The sequence below is a fragment of the Pristiophorus japonicus genome, chromosome 2 (genome assembly GCF_044704955.1).
Source record: "Pristiophorus japonicus isolate sPriJap1 chromosome 2, sPriJap1.hap1, whole genome shotgun sequence".
In the NCBI taxonomy this organism is placed as follows: Eukaryota; Metazoa; Chordata; class Chondrichthyes; family Pristiophoridae; genus Pristiophorus; species Pristiophorus japonicus.
In genome coordinates this window covers 269,287,096-269,311,206 of record NC_091978.1, presented here as the reverse complement: position 1 = coordinate 269,311,206, position 24,111 = coordinate 269,287,096, and the positions used below count along the sequence as shown (strand labels likewise).

Sequence of the window (24,111 nt, the reverse complement as noted above, 5' to 3'; positions counted from 1 at the left end):
CCAGTGCTTGCAGCAGTGAAGCTGCACTTGAAGGGAGCATGGTTTGGCGATAGGGCTACAATGATATATTCTCTGACAAAACATGGTAGGCATCCACCTGGTCTCTGGTGTGTTATAATGTGGCTAAAAGGAAATTGTTAGTCCCATGGCATGCAATCCTACTCACCACATATATAGTGGTGTTAGTTTTAGTTCATAGAAGACTCAAGTCCAGGTTTCCTGATTGGCATTATTCGAACACCAGCAGTAACCCATCGGTACTGCCAGTGTTAAAATAACACCAATCGGAAAGTTTAACCATTGGTTTGCTTATGGAAATTGTCTCTTTGCTGTGACCAAAACATAACATTTTTTGGAAAAAGCCCAAACTATAACATAGGGTCAAATGAAAAGGGTTTCCACAGTTTCTACACAATACTGAGCTGCAGAAGAGGAAGTCTTTCCAGAAACCACAGGCTTCAGCTTTGTAGGTCAGGGAAGCGAATGTGGTGAGATGCCTGTGAGAGAGTTTGTTTCTCTTTTGGATGAAAGTTGACACATTGGGCTAGAAATTCGGTTTTAAATGAAAAATGGTATTTTTACGCCAATATTACTGTTTTTGCTTTGCTACCGTTAGTAGGCCCGAGTTTCGGCCTTTAATTTGCATAGCGGCAAAAATCGGCATTGCACGAAGATTTGCGGCGCAAACCTCGAATTTAGTCAACTTTAGACCAAGGCCGATAGTGCTGCGAGAACGGCCTTGGGAGGGGGGAAAAACAACAAAAAAAAATTGGAATAAACAAAAAAAATTTCACAAAACATTCACAAAACCCTTACCTACTAAATCGCTGAAAAATAGTTAAAAAATAAAAACTTCAACTTTATTTTTGCAGATTGTCATACTTGCCTCTGCTGGCAGGGCTGCAACGCAGGTTTTTCCCTGTCAGTATTCTGGGTGCAGAATACGGATGCGGAGAGAGCCAAATTTCGGGCGAAAACGCGATTTCAGGTGTTGCACGGCAGTGCTCCTCTCCCCAGCAGTACGCGGAAAGCACCGTCGTAAAAAGGTCACCCAAATTCCCACTGACCAGGTTTTCGCCGCGGAGGGTGAAATATCACTCAAAACCTGGTCGCAAAGTCAGCAAATTTCTAGCCCTAGGGGTATAACTCTACTGATTATTGTTGGTGATATTAGTGTGCAAGTGCTTAACACATTTATATGACATTTCCACTATTCTGACCCACTGATTTTAAATGGGTTAATGCCTCGGTTTAAATAGCAGAAAAATAAACATTAAGCATTTATCCTCTTAATTCACCAGCAATAATTTCTAGGCTATCATTACAATTGTATCTGCTTCTTGTCTAATACATGAAAGAAACCTACCATGTTACTCTGGTTATAGGTGCTCTGCTGTCTTGCAAAACAGGAAAAGCTATGGGGACTAATTCTTAGTGATCATTATGTCCTATTTGCGCAGATGGGGTCTAATGTCTGGCATAAGTGGGTGATTTTTGTTCCCCCTGATCTCTGCCCATCCTAGATGTTGTAGTCAGATCTGGAGTGGGTGGTACATGCTCCCAATCTGTAGAAGGTGTGAGCTTCATATCAGTATTAAAAACAGAAGGCTCCATTTTCTGGCTAGTATGCATGCTAGCTACCAAGGCAACTCAATGGACTTTTAGTTGGTAGGGCGGTTCGGTGTCAAATTTTTATCGCATAACACTCCTGTGAAGCACCTTGGGACGTTTCACTACATTAAAGGTGCTATATAAATACAAGTTGTTGTTGTAGTTCGCTTATTTTTATTTGTTCCCAGCTTCATTGAATGTGAAGTGCTTTGCGATGTCCTGAGGCCATGATAAAGTGCTATATGAATGGAAGTTCCTTCTTTTTATCCTTGCACTAGTGAGGATCTTTTCATTATGAAAGGATGCTCAGAATGTAGCATTTACTGCCAGCATAATTGAGCATGAAATACATAAATTTATAATTGGTGCAAGGAGGTCATATGTTTTACCTTTTTACAGAGTATACATTATAGTTATTGTATTTTATAGTCTCTCGAACACTCTTAGTTCAACTTTACTCTATTTATTTGGGAGATCTCAGACAGCCAAGTGGAGCTTAAGATGACGTTCCTTCACAGACTCTCTCTCTCAATACAGCTCCCTATACCTCCTAGCTAGAGGGAGCGATACATTATATCGTGTCCAGTGTCCATGATTTCTTATTTCTGTACATAGTGGTGTTGTGCGGATTCTGTTGCTTCGCCTCAAACTGGTTGTGTCAGTGGTGTTCTGTGCACTGATCGCTTTAGTTCCTTTATCAGTGCTCTGAGGGGAAATATCAGGCAACATATCCCTGTTTTCACATGTTGTTGAAGTGCTGTTTCGCGTGTTAGTTGGCTGTCTTGGCAGCTGGTCATCTGTGGGTGTTAAGTATATAATGACTCAAAAGACTTGTTACTGTAAAGTCACTCGGGTGTAAACCTGGTCCACTTTGTTCACGCCCAAAGTGACTGCAAGACATGGTACCAGCACTTATATACCCGGGCCCACACACATGTGCGTACAGCCTGATGACCTCCGACAGTGGTGCCTCCTGGTGTCTAGTGACCCCAAGCATCAATACATAACAACATCCCCCTTCAAGAACTTAGTATCAGTCTCTTTACAAATTAAGACGGGCTGGGGCTTTCCGCTCACTAGTTGATCGTCTCAGTTCAACTCCAGTTCTGGGCGAGCGTTCTGAGTCAGTTATGACTGGAGGCTACGTAACCGATCTGATGGGAGTGGTAATGACCATGTCAGAGACTGAAAGTCCAGGTTCAGTAATGACAGCAAAGTCCTCTGATGAATGACTATGGGTTGGTTGGTCACTGACGGCATCTTCCTCAAGCGGTTCCAGTTCATCCGTGTGCTGCAGTTTCATTTGATCAACATGTTTCCTGCATGTTTGCCCATTCTTGAATACGACAATAAACACACTCTTACCCTTCTTGGCTGTGACAGTACCGGCGATCCACTTTGGACCTTGATCATAGTTCAAGACATAAACCGGATTATTGACAGAAATATCACGTGACACAGCAGCACGGTCATGATACTATTGCTGACTTTGACATCTGTTTTCAACACGATCATTCAAATCGGGATGTACAAGAGAGAGCTTGGTCTTGAGACTTCTCCATCAGTAGTTCAACAGGGGAGACCCCGGTAAGCGTGTGACATCTTGTCCTATAACTAAGCAATATACATGACAAACGAGTCTGCAGTGAACCCTGAGTTACACGTTTCATGCTCTGCTTGATCGTTTGAACAGCATGCTCTGCTTGACCATTAGAAGCAGGTTTGAATGGGCCTGACCTCACATGTTGAATACCATTGAGTTTCATGAACTTTTGAAACTCAAGACTTGTGAAGCAAGATCCGTTGTTGTTCACAACAATGTCAGGCAAACCATGAGTAGCAAACATGACACGAAGGCTCTCAATAGTAGCTGTAGATGTACTGGATGACATAATAATACGCTCTATCCACTTTGACTATGCATCCACCACAACAAAAAACATAATTCCCAGAAAAAGGCCCGCAAAATCGATGTGGATCCTCGACCATGGTTGAGATGGCCACGACCAAAGACTGAGCGGCGATTCTGCTGGTACTTTACTTAGCTGCATGCAAGTATTGCACTGATGCATACATGATTCCAGATCAGAGTCAATTCCAGGCCACTAAACATGAGCTCTGGCAATGGCTTTCATCATGACAATGCCAGGATGAGTGCTTTGTAGTTCACATACAAATTTTTCTTTGCCTTTCTTGGGCATGACAACATGATTGCCCCACAGTACACAATCTGACTGAATGGACAGTTCATCTTTGCGACGGTTGTAAGGTTTGGTCTCATCACACATCTCCATGGGCATTGCAGACCAATCACCACGTTTCACAACCGATAAAATAGGGTCATGGCTGGTCCAGATCCTAACTTGTTGAGCAGTGACAGGGGTACCTTCACTCTCAAAAGCCTCCATTACTAACAGTAGATCTGCAGGTTGAGGCGTCTCCATATCTGGTGTGGGCAAAGGCAGACGGCTCAGTGCATCGGCACAATTCTCAGTGCCAGGCCTATGATGGATATCATAATCATAGACAGACAGCGTCAACGCCTACCTCTGGATACGGGATGATGCATTGGTATTAATACCTTTTTTCTGAAAACAATGAAATGATTGGCTTGTGATCCGGTTCAAGTTCAAAGCGAAGACCAAACAGGTACTGGTGCATTTTTTTTTACCCCATACACACAGGCCAAAGCTTCTTTTATCTACCATGCTGTAAGCTCTTTCCGCTTTTGACAAACTTCTCGAAGCATGCGCAACTGGTTGTAGTTTACCACACTCATTTGCTTGTTGGAGTACTCAGCCAACACCATATGATGAAGCATCACAGGCCAATACAAGATGCTTACACGGATCATAGTGAACCAGCAGCTTGTTTGAACAGAGAAGATTCTTAGCTTTCTCAAAAGTTCTATCTTGAGATACACCCCAGACCCAGTTGTCGCCTTTTCTGAGCAGCATGTGCAGCGGCTCTAGTAAAGTGCTCAATCTGGTTAAAAAATTACCGAAGTAGTTGAGTTGCCAAGGAATGAATGCAGCTCTGTCACATTCTGAGGCCTGGGTGCATTTTTGATGGCCTTGGTTTTTGAATCCGTAGGCCTGATGCCATCAGCAGCAATCTTCCTCCCCAGGAATTCAACTTCAGGTGCCATGAAGACACACTTTGAACATTTCAGCCTGAGTCCCACTTGTAGAACTTCCGCAAGATTTTTCAGATGTTCAGCAGTGTCGCGAACTGTGACCAGAATGACATCTTGAAACATGACAGTTCTGGGGACGGACTTTAGTAGACTTTCCATATTCCTCTGAAATATGGCTGTAGCCGAACAAATTCCAAAAGGACATTTATTGTAGACAAGCAGTCCTTTATGGGTATTGATGCACGTAAGTTTCTTCGAAGTGTCGACAAGCTCCTGTGTCATATCGGCCGACGTCAGATCCAGTTTAGTGAACGACTTTCCACCAGCTAGCATGGCGAACAGGTCATTAGCTCTCGGTAACGGATACTGATCCTGTTTCGAAAATCAGTTAATCGTAAACTTGAAGTCTCCACAAATCCTGATAGTGCCATCACTTTTTCGCACAGGAACAGTAGGACTGGCCCACTCGTTAAACTCGTCTGGTGATATGACCCCTTCACGTTGGAGTCGGTCAAGCTCAATTTCAACCTTCTCCCTCTTCATATAGGGAACAGATTGAGCTTTGTGATAGACAGACCTTGCATCAGAATTCAGACGAATCTGCACCTTGGCTCCCGTAAAATTTCCAATATCCGGTACAAACAAAGAAGGAAACTTTTTCAACACTTGAGCACACGAAGTATCATCCACCGAAGACAACGCTTTGACATCATTCCAGTTCCACTTGATTTTTTCAAGCCAATTCTTGCCGAACAGCATTGGATCATTGCCTGGGACAATCCATAATGGAAGATCATGAACCACACCATCATATGATACTTTGATGACTGCACTGCCAATCATCAGTATGAGTTCCTTAGTGTAAGTATGCAACTTGGCATTGATTGGACTCAGCTTAGATTTCACCGCCTCAGTATCCCACAGCTTGTCGAATATCCTTTGGCTCATTATCGACTGACTCGCACCCGTGTCCAGCTCCTTCGATACTGGCACACAATTACAATTCAGTTTTACATTAACCATTATCGGCTGGCTCTTCCCCAAGAACTAATACAGACCATACACTTCCCCGGGTTGTGCATCTGGGACAGCACTAGACTAGTCATCACCAATATGATGAGCAGCAACACGCTTGCTTAGTTGTGGGCACATTGGCTGAAGATGCCCCACTTTGGAACAGGCGTTACAGATGTACTGCCTAAACCGACACTGATGAGGCCAATGATTGCCCTCACAACGCCAACAGGGTGAAATAGGATTCATACCAGTTGGCGGACTTTGAGCAGCTACAGGTTTCACGTAAGCAGTCGAGAAGGCCCTGCCATAAGCAGCTCTGCCAGACGACGACGACAATCTTTCCGTGAAGCTCTGACTTTTCTATGATATCTACCTCAAATTATCATCAGTCGCCATGCATGCCTGGGCAGTCGCGATGGCCTTGCTCAAATCCAGCGTCTCTGCAACCAATAACTTCCAGAGAATCACATCATGGTTGATGCCTATTACGAAGAAATCTTGCAGCATGTCTTCCAACATGGTCCCGAACCTACATAGCTCAGCAAGTCATCGCAGGTCGGCAACGAATCCTGACACATCCTGGTCCTCGGCACGAACAAGTGTGTATAAGCGATAGCGTGATATGGTGATCCCCTCGCTTGGCTTGAGATGGTCACGTACCAAAGCACACAAATCCTTGTATTCTTTGGACATGCAGGCGAGAGCAGATTCTTCATGAGGCCATATATTCTTGAACCACAAATAGTGAGGAAAACCGCTCGGCGCCTAACTGTGTCATCATCTCCCGCCATATTGTTGGCCACAAAATACTGATCCAGGCGGTCAATAAAATCTGCCCAATCCTCACCATCCATGAATCTCTCCACAATTCCAACAGTGCCCATTGTGCATGTGAAGGTTCTTAAGTTATCTCGTCACCAGATGTTAAGTATATAATGACTCAAAAGACTTGTTACTGTAAATTCACTCAGGTGTAAACCTGGTCCACTTTATTCACGCTCAAAGTGACTACAAGACATGGTACCAGCACTTATAAACCAGGGCCCGCATACAGCCCGATGACCTCCGACAGTGGCGCCCCCTGGTGTCTAGTGACCCCAAGCATCAATACATGACAGTAGGTGTCACCGAGATCTCTGGAGTTTCGATGAATGTCTCAGCGCTCTTTCTCAGATGTTTCCTATTTCTGCGATACTCACGGCCATTTCTGTAATGACCTGATACGATCGAATGCCGACTTGTTTCTGAATCTGAGCTTTTTGCCATTCTTTGCTGTCTCTTGTTTGTTTGAGTCTCGCTGGTTCTCCTTCCTGTAGTATAGGAAGTGTTGTAGCACCACTGTTGTAGTAGTGTGCTTGCTTGACATGGTTCCTTTCTTTGTTGATGATGATATCGTGTATGATTTTTGGTTTGAGTAGTTCATTTGCAATTGGGATGTTTGTCTTGTGCGGCGACCGAGCAAGCGTTGTGCTGGCTAACTTCCAAGGCCTTCACCAGATGAGAAGGTTCATGTAGAAGTCACCACAGTCTTTCTTTGTCTTCTTGATTAACCGCGTTCTCAACTTTTCCGTTGCTTTGTGGATATTCTGGTGAGCTTGTTGCATGATCCATATTCTTTGGCAAAGTTTGTGAACTGTTGTGAGTTGAAGTGAGGTCCATTGTCGGATTGAACCTTGTCTGGAATACCGTGGTTACAGAAGTATTTCTTGAGGTGTTGGATGATGACAGTGGCATCTTTCTTTCCATGCAGATCGTCTATCTTGAAATAGTCCAAGTAGTAGTCCACTATGCATTAGGCTTTGCCATCGAGTGTGAATATGTCACAACCATTCTTTTCACACGGTCTCAATGGTTCTTTTGGTTGGCTCGATTGATAAGTGTTATATGTTTCACACTTTGAAACATAATCTTTTATGTCACTGTTCAGTCCTGGCCAGTAAACGGATTCTCTGGCACATCAAAGAGTGCTCTCGACGCCAGTGTGAGCAGCATGAAGTCGCTGACGAATGTCGGATCTCGGGGATTTTGGTTTGACATAGCGATAGCAATCCTGTGTTGTGAGTTCATCTCGAACTTTGAAGTATGCATGCGTTTCAGGCGAGCATTCATGTGTCGTTTCTGGCCATCCCGTTGTGACCAATTGTATGACCAGTTGTAGTGTGGAGTCACTTACAGTTGTGCGTTGTATGGTAGTCAGTCCTTGTTTGGAGAATGGGAGAAGGTCCACCATGTGGATGCATTCCACTGCAATTTCTGTTGGTGGTCTCCATGTTTTTGAGGTATGCACACGAGAAGGTGTCTGCTAGGTACATTTCTTTTCCTGGTTGATACTTTATTTCGACTTCATTGGTTAAGCCGAATGAGCAGACGTTGTAGTCACTTGGGTGCTGCAGATAACGGCTTGTGTCATATGGCAACCAAAGGCTTATGGTCTATCCATAGCGTGACCTTGCGACCGTATACATATTGATGGTTTTGTTCCATTCCGAAGACTTGAGCAAGCCGCTCCTTTTCGATTTGAGAGTATTGCATTTCTGCTGGAGTGAGTGCTCGGCTCGCGTATGCAATTGGCTGTCCCTGTTGCAGAAGGACGAATCCAAGACCCTTGCTCGAAGCATCTCCTTGACCTTCGGTTGCAAGTTTGTGGTCAAAGTTCCTGAGCACCGGAGAATCTGTCACGCGTTGTTTGATAGCCTCAAACACTTTGTCTTGTTCTTCAGTCCATTTCCAGACCATGTCTTTATGAGTAAGCTGTCGCAGAGGCTCGCTGAGGTCTGAAAGATTTAGCAAGAATTTTGCAAAGATGTTTTTCATGCCGACAAATCGTTATACACCTGTGACATCCTGCGGCTTCTGCATTTTTTTGATTGCGACCACTTTGCTTGGGTCGGCTTTGAGTCCATCACTAGACAGTATGTGTCCCATGTATTTCACTTGGGAGCTCTTGTATTCGAACTTATCAAAGATTAGTTTGATGTTTCGCTCTCTGCATCTCTGCATGAATTTGCGTAAGCTTGCGTCATGATCGTGATTGGCCTCTAAGTGTCTCACCGCATCCAGTGATAGTGTCAACGTTTCAGGGCATTGTTCAGATGTTGAGGCTCAATACATATTCGTAACTTTCCATTTGTTTTTTACAGTCACCCAGTCTATCGGTTCAACCACTTTCGTGACGGTTAGTCGTTTTTCTAAACGCTCACGTTCCTCTTTTCGTCTTTGATCGCTATTGGCACCTGTCTGGTTGACATTACGGCTGGTGTCGCTGATTCATTAAGTTCAAGGTAAATTGTCCCTGGCAAGTGTCCAAATCCCTTAAACAAATCTGGATACGCATTGTTGACATCAATTTTTGACTCTAGTGAGACGTTTTCCCTGTTCGCACTTTTCGATTCGCGTGGTTCATTTACCACCACAATATTCTGATGCTGTACTTTTATTAGTTGTAGCTGTTGTGCAGTGCATGAGCCAATCAGTGGTGCATTTTGTCCTCAATGATCACAAAGGACACAATGTACTTTTGCTTGTTCTTTGTATTTTCCAGTGGCACATTACAAGTTCCTACCTCTGGAATGGTTGCATGGTTGTCATATAGTGACAGTATTGTCTTAGATTCTTTAATCTTTAAGCCTTTAGGTAGGTACCTAAGAGGTAGCACATTGCATGTGGCTCCGCAATCTATTTACATTTTTACCATTTGACCTTTAATGAAGAAGGTAGCCATAATCTTGTTAGGATACTTTCTGGCAGCTTTGCCCTTGATTGATTGTGTGATCAACTTTACCAAGCATCTTTACAGTCATGACTTCAAAATCAGAATCATAACTCTCTTCAGAGAATGCATGAACTTTTGGCTTGCCCTTATATTTAGGGTTATGTGTAGACTTATGCCTCAATCCATTCTGTCTGCACTTTTGAGAAAAGTGATTTAGTTTCCTGCAACTTGTGCAGGTCTTCCCATATACTGGGCATGTAGTTTTTGACAGCTCATGTCTTTTAGAAACAGAAACATAGAAAATAGGTGCAGGAGTAGGCCACATCTAACTCCCTTTTGAATATATCTAACCAACTGGCCTCAACAACTTTCTGTGGTAGAGAATTCCATAGGTTCACAATTCTCTGAGTGAAGAAGTTTCTCCTCATCTCGGTCCTAAATGGCTTACCCCTTATCCTTGTGCCCCCTGGTTCTGGACTTCCCCAACAGCGGGAACATTCTTCCTGCATCTAACCTGTCCAATCCCATCAGAATTTTATATGTTTCTATGAGATCCCCTCTCATTCTTCTAAATTCCAGTGAATATAAGCCTAGTTGATCCAGTCTTTCTTCATATGTCAGTCCTGACATCCTGGGAATCCATCTGGTGAACCTTCGCTGCACCCCCTCAATAGCGAGAATGTCCTTCCTCAGATTAGGAGACCAAAACTATACACAATATTCAAGGTGTGGCCTCACCAAGGCCCTCGACAACTGCAGTAAGACCTCCCTGCTCCTATACTCAAAATCTTCTCACTATGAAGGCCAACATGCCATTTGCCGCCTGCTGTACCTGCATGTCAACTTTCAATGACTGATGTACCATGAAACCCAGGTCTCGTTGCACCTCCCCTTTTTCTAATCTGTACCATTCAGATAATATTCTGCCTTCCTGTTTTTGCCACAAGTAGATAACCTCACATTTATCTACATTATACTGCACCTGCCATGCATTTGCCCACTCACCTAACCTATTCAAGTCACCCTGCAGCCTCTTAGCATCCTCCTCACAGCTCGCACCATCACCCAGCTTAGTGTCATCTGCAAACTTGGAGATATTACATTCAATTCCTTCATCTAAATCATTAATATATATTGTAAATAGCTAGGGTCCCAGTACTGAACCTTGCGGTACCCCACTAGTCACTGCCTGCCATTCTGAAAAGGACCCATATATTCCTACTCTTTGCTTCCTGTCTGCCAACCAATTCTCTATCCACGTCAATACATTACCCCCAATACCAATACATTACCCCCAGTGCTTTAATTTTGCACACTAATCTCTTGTGTGAGCCCTTGTCGAAAGCCTTTTGAAAGTCCAAATACACCACATCCACTGGTTCTCCCTTGTCCACTCTACTAGTTACATCCTCAAAAAACTCTGGAAGATTTGTCAAGCATGATTTCCCTTTCATAAATCTATGCTGACTTGGACCAATCCTGTCACTGCTTTCCAAATGCGCTGCTATTACATATTTAATAATTGATTCCAACATTTTTCCCTCTACCGATGTCAGGCTAACCAATCTATAATTCCCTGTTTTCTCACTCCCTCCTTTTTTAAAAGTTACATTAGCTAACCTCTGATCTAGAGTCTTTAGAATGTTGGAAAATGACCACCAATGCATCCACTATTTCTACGGCCATTTCCTTAGTCTGCATCCCAGAGTGCTTATCGGGTCCTGGGAATTTATCGGCCTTCAATCCCATCAATCTCCCTAACACAATTTCCTGACTAATAAGGATCTCCTTCAGTTCCTCCTTTTCGCTAGACCCTCGGATCCCCTAGAATTCCTGGAAGATTATTTGTGTCTTCCTTAGTGCCACAATATCTCAATTTTTCATGACCTCTTTGTGAATTTTTACTTTGTGGGTTGGGGTTTCTGTCTGACAGCTTTGACATCTTCAGAGCTTGTTTTAGTGAGCTTCATGGATTTCATTTGCGCAACTGTGGCCTCTCTAGCTTTACAGAGTATCACACATTTATCGAGTGTTAGGCTTGATTCTTGCAACAGCCTCTTACGCAGAATATTATCAGATATTCCGCAGACTATGCGGTCTCTGATGAAATCATCCCTCAAATTCCCGAAATCACATGACAATGCTAGCTCTCTCACTTTCACGAGATATCTGTCAAACCGCTCGTCCCCTTGTACACAATTGTTAAACTGGTACCGTTCATAGATGATGTTGGTTTTACCTTTACAGTGCTCTTCCCAGAGCTTCAAAATAAACTCAATTTCCTGCTTGTCTTCCTCTGATTTGTAGGGAAGATTATTATGGATAACTAGGGCATCGCTGCCAATGGCAGTGATAACATTGCAACCTTAACTCTCTCTAGTTTTTCCACAATATTCGTGATAATTTCATAGCTGTCCCACAGCAGTTTGAATTTTTTCCAGTTGGCTTTCAAATCGCCAGTCACCTGCAGTGGAGGTGGGAGAGGAATGTGCGCGGGAGTTGGCACCGTGGTGGTCATGATAGCTCGCTACAGTTTAGAACTTTGAGTTTGTCACATATCTGTGTACAGTTCAAAAACCCAGAGGACTAGAACAAGTATAATAGTAAAATATCGGGCCATGTAATTGTAGAAATACTTTTTCAATTGAGGCTCTACAATAACATGCTACTTTAAGTTTACTTTACTAATGTCTCTCGATTAATTTTACAAGCTGATGACTATTTATCGCCCTTCACTGATCCATGCATGATGTGTCGGAAGCATGCTCTGCACTGCACTGCTTAACGTCGATTTCGATCGGCTTGAAAATGTCTTAGTTTCAATATTTCGGTCGTAGGTGTGTTTGACGAAAGATCGAAAGTCCCCGCTTCTGATGCCATATATTTTATAGTCTCTCGAACACTCTTAGTTCAACTCGGCTCTATTTATTTGGGAGATCTCAGACAGCCATGTGGTGCTTAAGATGGCGTTCCTTCACAGACCCTCTCTCTCAATACAGCTCCTTATATCTCCTAGCTAGAGGGCGCTATACATTAAATCGATACTTCCTAGTTGGAGGGCGCTATACATTATCTCGTTACAGTTATGACAGAAATTTGTGGTTTCCCCAACTGATCTATGCTGTGCGGTTACAAGGATTCTGCATAAACCACAAAGGGCAACCATGAATGAAACATTTTGGAAATGGTAAAGCCATGTCATGGTCTATCTTACTGAATTGTTTCTCATCCCCTTTCCAGAACTTTGCCTCTGCCTTCCTAGTAAGATCTCCTGGTAATCTTTATCCCTCACACCACCCCCACTTTCATCTGTTTTTACCTACTTTATTTGTTCACATAATCGATAATTTGTCTTGAGTAATATTTTTCAGTTTGGTTAAATTGAAGTGCAACCTTCCCCGCAACACGTCAGCTGAATAATGTATGGACACTGCATGGAACTCGGGAGATATCAGATGGTCTGAACCCCATAAGACCCACATACTTCCCACACACCTAGACAAACCCACAGCAAGTCAAAATAGAACCAGAACCTAACAACCTCCTACCAATGTTTCACAAAGGGCAATGATCTAACACAATAATGACATCAAACAATATGCATTTGTATAGCTCTTTTACCATACAAAAACCATCCCCAAATGTTTCACAGATGCATAATCTGGCAAAAAAAGGACCAAAGAAGGAGACTTTGGGAGGGGAGACTAAAAGCTTGGCTAAAGAGGTGTGCTTTAAGAATGGTCTTAAAGGAGGTGGAGAGGCAAACGGGTTTAGGGAGGGAATTCCAAGTGGTCAATGGTGGGGTAATGGGAGGGGGATACACAAACTGATAATTCGGCGGGGGGATACACAAATGGATAGTTTGGGGGGCGGAGGGGATATACAAACGGATAGTTCGGGGAGGGGGGGTGATACACAAACGGATAGTTCGGGGGGTGGGGAGGGATACACAAACGGATAGTTTGGGGGGTGGGGGGGATAGACAAACGGATAGTTCGGGGGGGGAGGGGACATACACAAACGGATAGTTCGGGGGGGGTGGGGGTGATACACAAACGGATAGTTCGGGGGGGGGAGGGGACATACACAAACGGATAGTTCGGGGGGGGGAGGGGACATACACAAACGGATAGTTCGGGGGGGCGAGGGGACATACACAAACGGATAGTTCGGGGGGGGAGGGGACATACACAAACGGATAGTTCGGGGGGGAGGGGACATACACAAACGGATAGTTCGGGGGGGGAGGGGACATACACAAACGGATAGTTCGGGGGGGGGAGTGGACATACACAAACGGATAGTTCGGGGGGGGGAGGGGACATACACAAACGGATAGTTCGGGGGGGAGGGGACATACACAAACGGATAGTTCGGGGGGGAGGGGACATACACAAACGGATAGTTCGGGGGGGAGGGGACATACACAAACGGATAGTTCGGGGGGGGAGGGGACATACACAAACGGATAGTTCGGGGGGGGAGGGGACATACACAAACGGATAGTTCGGGGGGGGGAGTGGACATACACAAACGGATAGTTCGGGGGGGGGAGGGGACATACACAAACGGATAGTGCGGGGGGGGAGGGGACATACACAAACGGATAGTTCGGGGGGTGGGGGGGGAGGGGACATACACAAACGGATAGTTCGGGGGGTGGGGGGAGGGGACATACACAAAAGGATAGTTCGGGGGGGGGAGGGGACATACACAAACGGATAGTTCGGGGGGGGGAGGGGACATACACAAACGGATAGTTCGGGGGGGGGGCGGGAGGGGACATACACAAACGGATAGTTCGGGGGGGGGGGGGGAGGGACATACACAAACGGATAGTTCCGGGTGGGGGGAGGGGACATACACAAACGGATAGTTCCGGGTGGGGGGAGGGGACATACACAAACGGATAGTTCGGGGGGGGGGAGGGGACATACACAAACGGATAGTTCGGGGGGGGGGAGGGGACATACACAAACGGATAGTTCGGGGGGGGAGGGGCCATACACAAACGGATAGTTCGGGGGGGGGGGGGAGGGACATACACAAACGGATAGTTCCGGGTGGGGGGAGGGGACATACACAAACGGATAGTTCGGGGGGGGGGGGGACATACACAAACGGATAGTTCGGGGGGGGGGAGGGGACATACACAAACGGATAGTTCGGGGGGGGAGGGGACATACACAAACGGATAGTTCCGGGTGGGGGGAGGGGACATACACAAACGGATAGTTCCGGGTGGGGGGAGGGGACATACACAAACGGATAGTTCGGGGGGGGAGGGGACATACACAAACGGATAGTTCCGGGTGGGGGGGGGAGGGACATACACAAACGGATAGTTCCGGGTGGGGGGAGGGGACATACACAAACGGATAGTTCGGGGGGGGAGGGACATACACAAACGGATAGTTCGGGGTGGGGGAGGGTACATACACAAACGGATAGTTCTGGGGGGGGGATACACAAACGGATAGTTCGGGGTGGGGGGAGGGGACATACACAAACGGATAGTTCGGGGGGGGGAGGGACATACACAAACGGATAGTTCCGGGTGGGGGGAGGGGACATACACAAACGGATAGTTTGGGGGGGGGGGGGAGGGTACATACACAAACGGATAGTTCGGGGGGGGGAGGGTACATACACAAACGGATAGTTCGGGGGGGGGAGGGTACATACACAAACGGATAGTTCGGGGGGGGGGAGGGGACATACACAAACGGATAGTTCGGGGGGGGAGGGGACATACACAAACGGATAGTTCGGGGGGGGGAGGGGACATACACAAACGGATAGTTCGGGGGGGGGAGGGGACATACACAAACGGATAGTTCGGGGGGGGGGGACATACACAAACGGATAGTTTGGGGGGAGGAGGGGATACACAAACGGATAGTTCGGGGGGGGGGATACACAAACGGATAGTTCGGGGGGGGAGGGGACATACACAAACGGATAGTTTGGGGGGAGGAGGGGATACACAAACGGATAGTTCGGGGGGGGGGGAGGGGACATACACAAACGGATAGTTCGGGGGGGGGATACACAAACGGATAGTTCGGGGGGGGGAGGGGATACACAAACGGATAGTTCGGGGGGGGGAGGGGATACACAAACGGATAGTTCGGGGGGGGGAGGGGACATACACAAACGGATAGTTCGGGGGGGGGATACACAAACGGATAGTTCGGGGGGGGGAGGGGACATACACAAACGGATAGTTCGGGGGGGGAGTGGACATACACAAACGGATAGTTCGGGGGGGGGAGTGGACATACACAAACGGATAGTTCGGGGGGGAGGGGACATACACAAACGGATAGTTCGGGGGGGTGGATACACAAACGGATAGTTCGGGGTGGGGGGAGGGGACATACACAAACGGATAGTTCGGGGGGGTGGATACACAAACGGATAGTTCGGGGTGGGGGGAGGGGACATACACAAACGGATAGTTCGGGGGGGTGATACACAAACGAATAGTTCGGGGAGGGGGCTGGTTGTAATGCTGGAGGAGGTTACAGAGATAGGGAGGGGAAGGCCATGATGAGTTGGAGTTGTGGGAAAAATAGGTTCAGATTTGGGAGGTGACAACACATTCGAGGATTATGGAGAGGAAATTGAGGTTGGAGATGGGGTGGTAGTTTGCAAAGATAGAGGAGTTGAGGGTGGGTAATTTGAGGATGGGGTAATGGCAGTTTTTAAAGGGAGGACGCAGTATCTGAAGAGAGGGAACTGTTTACATTGTCATCTAACAATGGCATAAGGGAAATTATGACATAAATTAGAGAAAGAAATGGGGCAGATACAGGGCAGGGGGTAGCAGCAGTAGAGGCAGCTGAATGGATGATCGCAATCATCATGACAAAGAAGTCCATGAACTCCTCACACTTGTTGGATGTGAAGGCGGAGGAGGTAGGGGAGAGCAGACATTTGGTAGTAGAGAAAAGAAGCCAGGGCTGCTGTCCATTGGTTGGTTTTTGGCAGAGGAGAGTGTTGCCTGACAGTGCTTGATGTGATCCAGCAAGATTAGTAATGGATGGCTAAACCAGTTGTGTGACAGACACACTCATGTCTGTGACCCTTAGATTTGAGGAAGTGGAGATGGGGACTGTTTATGTATGTATGTATGTATGTATGTATGTATGTATGTATGTAGACCTTACCCAAACGGAAGACTTGCCACCAGGGGGCACACCTGTGGGAGACCTAAGGGTCACGTATGCAACCTTGACTCACCATGCTGCTTCCTCACTCTAGAGTCTGAAATAAAGAGACCAAGGTCACAACAGTTTGAGCTTGTGATATAGTCCTGTGGATTTATTCGGAACGTAACAAATTGGCGACGAGTAATGGATCACGCACTTCCACGCGGTAATGGCTGCCGTTGGTATTCTTGAGAGATTTGTTGAGGGTGTTGATTGGGAAGCCTTTGTTGAGCACCTCGACCAGTACTTTGTGGCCAACGACTTGGACAAGGCTGAGACAGGGGCCAGGCGCAGGGCGATTCTCCTCATCGTATGTGGGTCATTAGTATATGGCCTCCTAAAAAAGACTTTCTGGCACCGGTCAAAATGACGGACAAATCTTACGCAGAGCTGTGTACGCTGGCTACGGAACATCTCAAGCCAAAGGAGAGCATCCTGATGGCCAGGTACCGCTTTTACACGCACTGTCACTCCGAAGGCCAGAACGTGGAGAGTTTTGTCGCTGACCTAAGATGCCTTGTGGGACAGTGCAAATTTGCAGGATCTTTGGGGGAAATGTTTCGGGACATTTTCGTGCTTGGAATTGGCCACCAGGTCATCCTTCGCAAACTGCTGTCTGCCGAATCCCTAGATCTGAGCAAGGCCATCACGATAGCCCAAGGCTGCATATCCACGAGCGATAACATGAAACAGATATCTTCACAGAATCGAAGCTCACAGGCAAGCACCGTGCACAAAATAATGTTTGCAGCAGGCAGAACGGCACAGGGCAGGGTCCACACGGGTGCAGAGGCCAGACCTAGGCCGAGAATGACTCAGAGTCCGCCGTATCAATTAGTACCATGTTGGTGCTGCGGGGGCCATAGAGCTCATCAATGTCGATTCAAGCCCTATGTGTGCAAGGGCTGTGGAACAATGGGGCACCTCCAGCAAACGTGCAAATGATCTCTGACTCACCACGTGGCAGAATCAGGGGAGGATGAAAGATCCAGCGAGGATCACGATGAACGAGCAGGAGAGGCAACTGAACCTGAGGATGAAGAGGAAGTATATGGGATACATACCTTCACCACCAAAAGCCCTCCGATAATGTTAAAAGTTGAACTTGACGGCATTCCAGTCTCCATGGAACTAGACACGGGGGTGAGTCAACCAGTCATGAGCCAGAAGGCTTTCGAGAGGCTGTGGAGCGACGAAGCCAAGCAACCCGAGCTGATCCCTGTCATGGATCTTACATGGCCACTGTTGGTTCTATATCAAGGTGTGCCACCAGCGGGCACAGCAGTGGGAGACTTGTAGGTTACCTGTACAGGTGTGCCTGGCCTGGTATAAAAGGCAGGCCATCAGGTGTGATCCTCACACTGGAGTTAACTAATAAAGGACTAAGGTCACTACAGTTCAAGTACAACACACTGCCTCGTGTGTCATTGTTAGAGCATCTAAGGACACAACAATCCTGATTCAGGCAAAGCTGCGCACCTACACCAAGGAACTGATACCAGTTATTGGTTGTGTGGGCATAAGAGTATTCCATGAGGGAGCAGTGCACGAATTACCACTGTGGATTGTTTCAGGTGATGGGCCAACACTGCTTGGCAGGAGGTGGATGGGGAAGATTCGATGGAACTGGGAAGACCTCTGCGTACCCTCTCTGGCGAACGAGGCCTCCTTTTCCCAAAGGCTAAGCAAACCCCCACTTCCAGTTGAACCAGGCATCGAAGTGCAGATCCATTTGCAGATCCGCGAGGCACAGGCCACTCATTACAACCACGAGGAGGTAAAGTTTAACTGAGCAGAGGTATAGGCACGTTACCCACCACCTGAAGCCGATGACCCCTTCGCGATGATGGAAGAGGCTCCAGGTCATGTGGAGTGGGACCCTGGCCGAAACGATCTGAATGCGTCTTCCCGACGCTAGAGGCAAAATACCTGGGGAGGAAGATCACGGCAGTCGGCATCACGGACACGGATGAGAGAGAGTCCAGATCATGGGACAGGAAGGTATCCAGGCTACGGGACGAAGGTGCGTCCAGGCCACGGGACGAGAGAGAGCATCCAGACCACGGAAGGTCGCCGCAACAGAATGGAGGAATGTGTCGCCCAGCAAGGAAGACGACTGGGTTCAGAGCAAAGGTAAAGGGGCGGCCGCAGTGAAGGCCAGGAACCCACCACGCTCAAATAAATTGTGTGCACCATGTAACCCGTGCGAGTGGTCTTTCTCGGCCAATGATGTACCATTGTATGGGGTTTGGGGGTACCTTACAACAAGCCAAAGTAGCGGGCAAACACCAACCAGTCATATGTGTATCTGACAAAGTACTTGAAACAAGTGAGATGTTACTGCACGCGGTCGGGAGTGTTGTGCAGCAAGCAAAAGTAGCGGGCGAGCCCCAAACGATTGAATATGTATCAAATAAGTTAAACAAAGCAGTAGCCTGTGTTCACGGGACTAAAGAGATATACCAAAGAGTCTCCCAATATGTGCTTGAATCAGACAAGCTGCTCATCCCACAAGCTTGGGAGAGCAGAAGCACCATTATCGATGCGTTGTTTTGAGAATGTCCAACATGTCTGTGCACTGTAACATGATCCGCCACGGGCCAGGCACAGAGAGCAGCACCCATGCTCTCAGTTGGCCACCGTTGCCCACCCCCGGGGTGGAAACGGTGCAGCCTGCAGACCCACTCGCGGTTGTGGAAGTGCTAGAAAGTAACGGGTCAACCGTAACGGCCCCCCAGCTTAGGACCTGGACCAGCCAGGATCCCACGTTACCGCCTGCCAAAGGTGAACTGCTAGACGGGATGTGGCAACCCATCTGCCAAAAAGAACGATTGACCCATTCCAACGTTGCAAAGCAAGGCAGGGCGGCTATACACAGTCAGTGGTCCAGAGCCCCCATACTACGGCCCAATGTCCACGGGGACTACTAGGCCTCCCACCACTACTGAAAGTCTCCAGGCCATTGCGGCCATCCTGGGCTTGCCAGACCTCAGAGTCAGCGCCCAAATCACTAAATCTTGCACCACACGTGCCACGGTCGACTCCCTACAGACCCGGCTATCCTGAGTGTTATGCAATCACCAGACAGAATCACTCAGAACCAAACCTTCCGTATGTCATCAGCAGAGAATGCACCATAAGTGCACGGCCCCTCCACGCGTCATCAGAATAAGTGATGTAGACCATGCTCAGGGCCCCAGTCAGGCCGCTAGCATCGCATTAGCCAAGGGGGGGAATGGAGTGTATGTGATGAAAACGGAGTGTTTGATTGTGAAACCATGTACTGGGCTAACGAATAAAGCAGTGGGATGAGAACCAAACTGCGAATGACAGATAACCAGGAACCACACCATAAGGACCTGGCTCCCAGCAACCCAGCAACACGATCAACTTCGCCGTCAACCACAAGGATGAACCCACCACGTCGAGACTTCAACCGAGGCGATCGACCCAGGGGTGCGAGGCACCAGATCGCCTCAACTTGCAAATAACTTACACAATAAGACTTTGGGGGGGAGTGATGATATGTATGTATGTATGTAGATCTTACCCAAGACTTGCCACCAGGGGGCACACCTGTGGGAGACTTGAGGGTCACCTGAGCACCCTGGGGCAAGCAGGTGTAAAAGGTGATTCACCATGCTGCTTCCTCACTCTCGAGTCTGAAATAAAGAGACCAAGGTCACAACAGTTTGAGCTTGCGATATAGTCCTGTGGATTTATTCTGAACGTAACAGGGACCTTATCAGGAGGAACAACCAAGATGGGAGATAGTGAAAGTTTTACTGGAGCAAGGGCATCAAAGATAAGGGAGTGGTTGAGTAGATTGATAACTGCAGAAATATAAGCAGTTGTGAGTTTGAAAGTGCAGTTGTAAGTGACTTGGGGGAGAGTTTTTCCAAAGGAGGGTTCAGAGAAAAATGGGCTTGGGGGATGTAGGTGGTGAGAAATACAAGTCAGTGGTTGTAGATGGCCTTGTCTGTGATAGAGAGTGTTCAATATGTAAACAGGATCCTTCATATCCCTGTGATCCACTTGATCCCCAGGAACTGTTGTCAAACTATTCCAATCCCCAAACACTTTACTGCTCATCTCAATAATGTTACTTATCTGTGTAGCCAGGTGATTCTGCACACGTTGTACCTCAGTTCTGCTCCAGCCACTCGACAGGTGCACATGCCTGGCAGAGCGCACCAGCATATAACGAGAACAGATTATCTTACAGCACATTTAAGAGATAGGACACACAGTGATATTGCCACATCCTTGCCTGTTTTTGTGGCTTCCATGGCCTTGGATTTTACTTAGATAATGGAATTCTAAAGAAGAGCCCTGTTCTTTATAAATGAGACAAACTCTAGAACCATCTCACATTTTCATTTTGTGTTTTAATCAATATTAAAAACAGATAACTGTTTGAGTAAATGAATATGTTCCTCTTGTCTGCGCAATGTTTGATCTAAAACCCTGTGTCCTTATTCTTTTTCCCATTACCATAAATGTATTTTCTTTCCTTGCCTGATTTGTTTGAATTAACTTTAGAGCTTAAATTTGAACTGAAACCCTGACACAAGTATGTGATTTATAAAACTACAAAAGGGTATTTGTAGGGAACTGGATAGCATGGTGTGTTAGGAGAGCATTGTGCTTTCACGGACAGAACCTGGGTTTAAATGCAGCTCTGGTGCAATGAAAGCCTGCTCTGTTTGAAAGCTCCTAAGTGAAATGAGTGGGCAATTTTTTAACGCCTTCTCAGTGTTACAATTGGCACATGGTTGACAATCTCTCACTAAGAGAGGTGATGAAGAGAACAGTCAGGATGGTGCGGCAACAGATGTTCTCCTGAAATTAGATTTAGGCATCTAAATCGAGAAAGGGACGAAAGAGCTGCAGTGTGGGGAAAACGCACAGTGCTATATTACCTCTGACCGGTGATGTCTTAGGTCTGGAAATGCTTGAGTGAAAAATGGTAAAGCTTCCCACTTGCCAGTGCTATCACTTGTCAATTTGTTATGCATGAATACAAATAAAGCATATGTAACTGTTAAATTAGAATTTCACCAGAAAATGGCAACATTTCGCAATTTTTGAATAATCTTTTTATAATATTATCGCAAACCCATGAATATACAAATGTTCAAACACAACTGTTTTCTTTTTACATGTGAAGTGGTTTGTCAAATTTTAATATGGTTCCATGGTATTATAGTAACCATTTTGGCCTTGCTCCTGTGTTAACCATGGGCTTTGCACTGTTATTAATCTGCAGTGGCAGCGTCTGCTGTCTAAGCCTGGAGTGTAATATCCTGCAGACTCCGTGGGGGTGAAATTGGTCTTTGGCGGGAGCGCAAAATTGGCAATAACGAATCAGCAGCCTGTTTCACATCCTGTCACATTTTCTTTTCCATTGAAGTCAAGCGGGCTGCCCATTCGCTATTGCTCGTTCTGTGTTACTGCTGACGACCAATTTCACCCCCTGTAAATCAGCAACATAAATACTTCACAATATTTTATAATCTTTTCAAAAAAAGTTTTATTTTTTTCTTCTCTTTCTCCCCACTTCTCCTCTCCATCCATGCCATTCAATTCCTGATCACAGGTCCGTGGGATTTTTTCCACTCCGTCGCCATGATCTCCATAAACTAAGCTTGTCCTTGTGCTGAGGCTGTGGCCAATCCTTTGCCATCAGCGCGCATCTCTGTGGGCAGCAAAGCAGAGATTAAGCACCTCCAACAAAGGGGGTTAATAACAGACGATCTGTTGACTGATCCCGTACTTTCTACTGAGACCTTAGAGCAGGTTGGCTGTCCTACCTCTTGACCACAGGTCAGGCATAGCCTGTGGTCAAAGGACATGGGGAGCAAAATGCATTTCTGGATTTGGAGCAATTGGAGAATAATAACAGTGCAAAGCCCATGATTACCACAAGAGCAAGGACAAAATGGTCATTATAACACGATGAAAAAACAAAATGTTATAAATTCCCAATAACTGGTTTAACTAGTTTCTAAAGTTGGCTGGACTTCAAATTTTGGAAAAATGCTCATGTTTCTTGTCTGCCTTCTGCTTTACAGGGGAACCAGAATTTAAATATGTTGGCAACATGCATGGGAATGAGGCAGTGGGACGAGAGCTGCTTGTCTTCTTGGCACAGTATCTGTGCAATGAATACCAGAAAGGAAATGAAAGGATTGTCAATCTGATTCACAGCACACGGATACACATCATGCCATCCATGAATCCTGATGGGTTTGAGAAAGCGGCTTCACAGGTAAGCAGAGACTGAGTGTGACAGCAGAATGTGCTCCACATCCCTGGATACTTGTAGTAATGTCATCTGTTCACACATTTAAGGGGCGGAATTGCCCTGCGCCCCAATTGAGGGCGGTAACCTTCTGGGGCCAGGACTTTTAGCCTCAGCGCAGAAGTCCCGACCTCGCTGCAGAATTGCCCTTGCCATCCCTCAAAGGAAGTGGAGCGCAATCTCGCGTGCTCCACTTACTTTGGGGGTGGTAACCGGGGTGCTGAATGAAACACTGCACGGATGATCTGAGTAGCGCTGATGCGCTTCACCGCGTCACCCCTTCAATTAAAGGGGAGGGCCGCTGCGCACTCTACAAGGCAACCAGGGTGGCGTGTGACTGGGCCTGCAGCCCGGCACCCAAAACGGAGTGCTGGGGCAGCGTGAAGCTGGCGTTGACATCCGCTCACTCCAGCCTCATGGTTCACGGGGCGATAAGGGAGCAGTGAGGGGGTCACCAGGCATGGCGATGATGGCATTGCCGGTTGCGCAGCGGCTCGGTGTCAATTTTTTGAATCTCATAACACTATTGTGAAGCGTCTTGGACGTTTCACGACATTAAGGGGCTGAAATTGCCCCCCCACCGGAAATGAGGCGCACCTACCGTTTTCGATGTGTCGAAATTCAGCAGTTCGGGGATTTGTTTCGAGCAGAGCGGAAGTGCCACCATGATGGGACGGGAGTGGGGGCGGGGGCGGAGTGGTCAGGGTTGTCAGTCATCAGCGCTGGCGTGTCACCACGTTTCTCCCCTTCAGATAAAGGGGAGGGCCACTGCAAACTCTGCAACCACTTTAACGGCAAACACCGGGCCACCAGGGAGGGTTTCGGCCGGGCCAGTGGCCTTGCACCCAAGAGGAGGTGCCAGGCTGACTGTTGGTCGCCCGGCTGAACCCACGGCCATAATTGTCAGCCTGACCTGGCAGTCGGCCGACAAAAAAAATGAACATGGCGGCTGTGGCAGTGCGCTCTCCCCTTTAAGGGCGGCCAGGCTCTAGTGGTGCTATAAAAATACAAGTTGTTCTTGTTGTTCTTGTTCAGCTTATACTGAAAGCAATTCACCAGATTTTGTTTTCCTCTGCTCTGTTGAAGGCTTTGAGTCATGCTGGAGTGCGCTTTAGCA

General features: G+C 46.9%; 1 protein-coding gene across 1 annotated transcript in view; it reads left to right on the top strand.

Moving 5' to 3' along the window:
* Positions 1-24,111, top strand: part of cpe (carboxypeptidase E) — a 155,722-nt gene that overhangs the window by 58,506 nt on the left and 73,105 nt on the right. Inside the window, exon 2 of the mRNA XM_070864333.1 lies at positions 22,765-22,961. Within this exon, the coding sequence (XP_070720434.1) occupies positions 22,765-22,961 (197 nt within the window). The remainder of the gene's footprint in view (positions 1-22,764; positions 22,962-24,111) is intronic.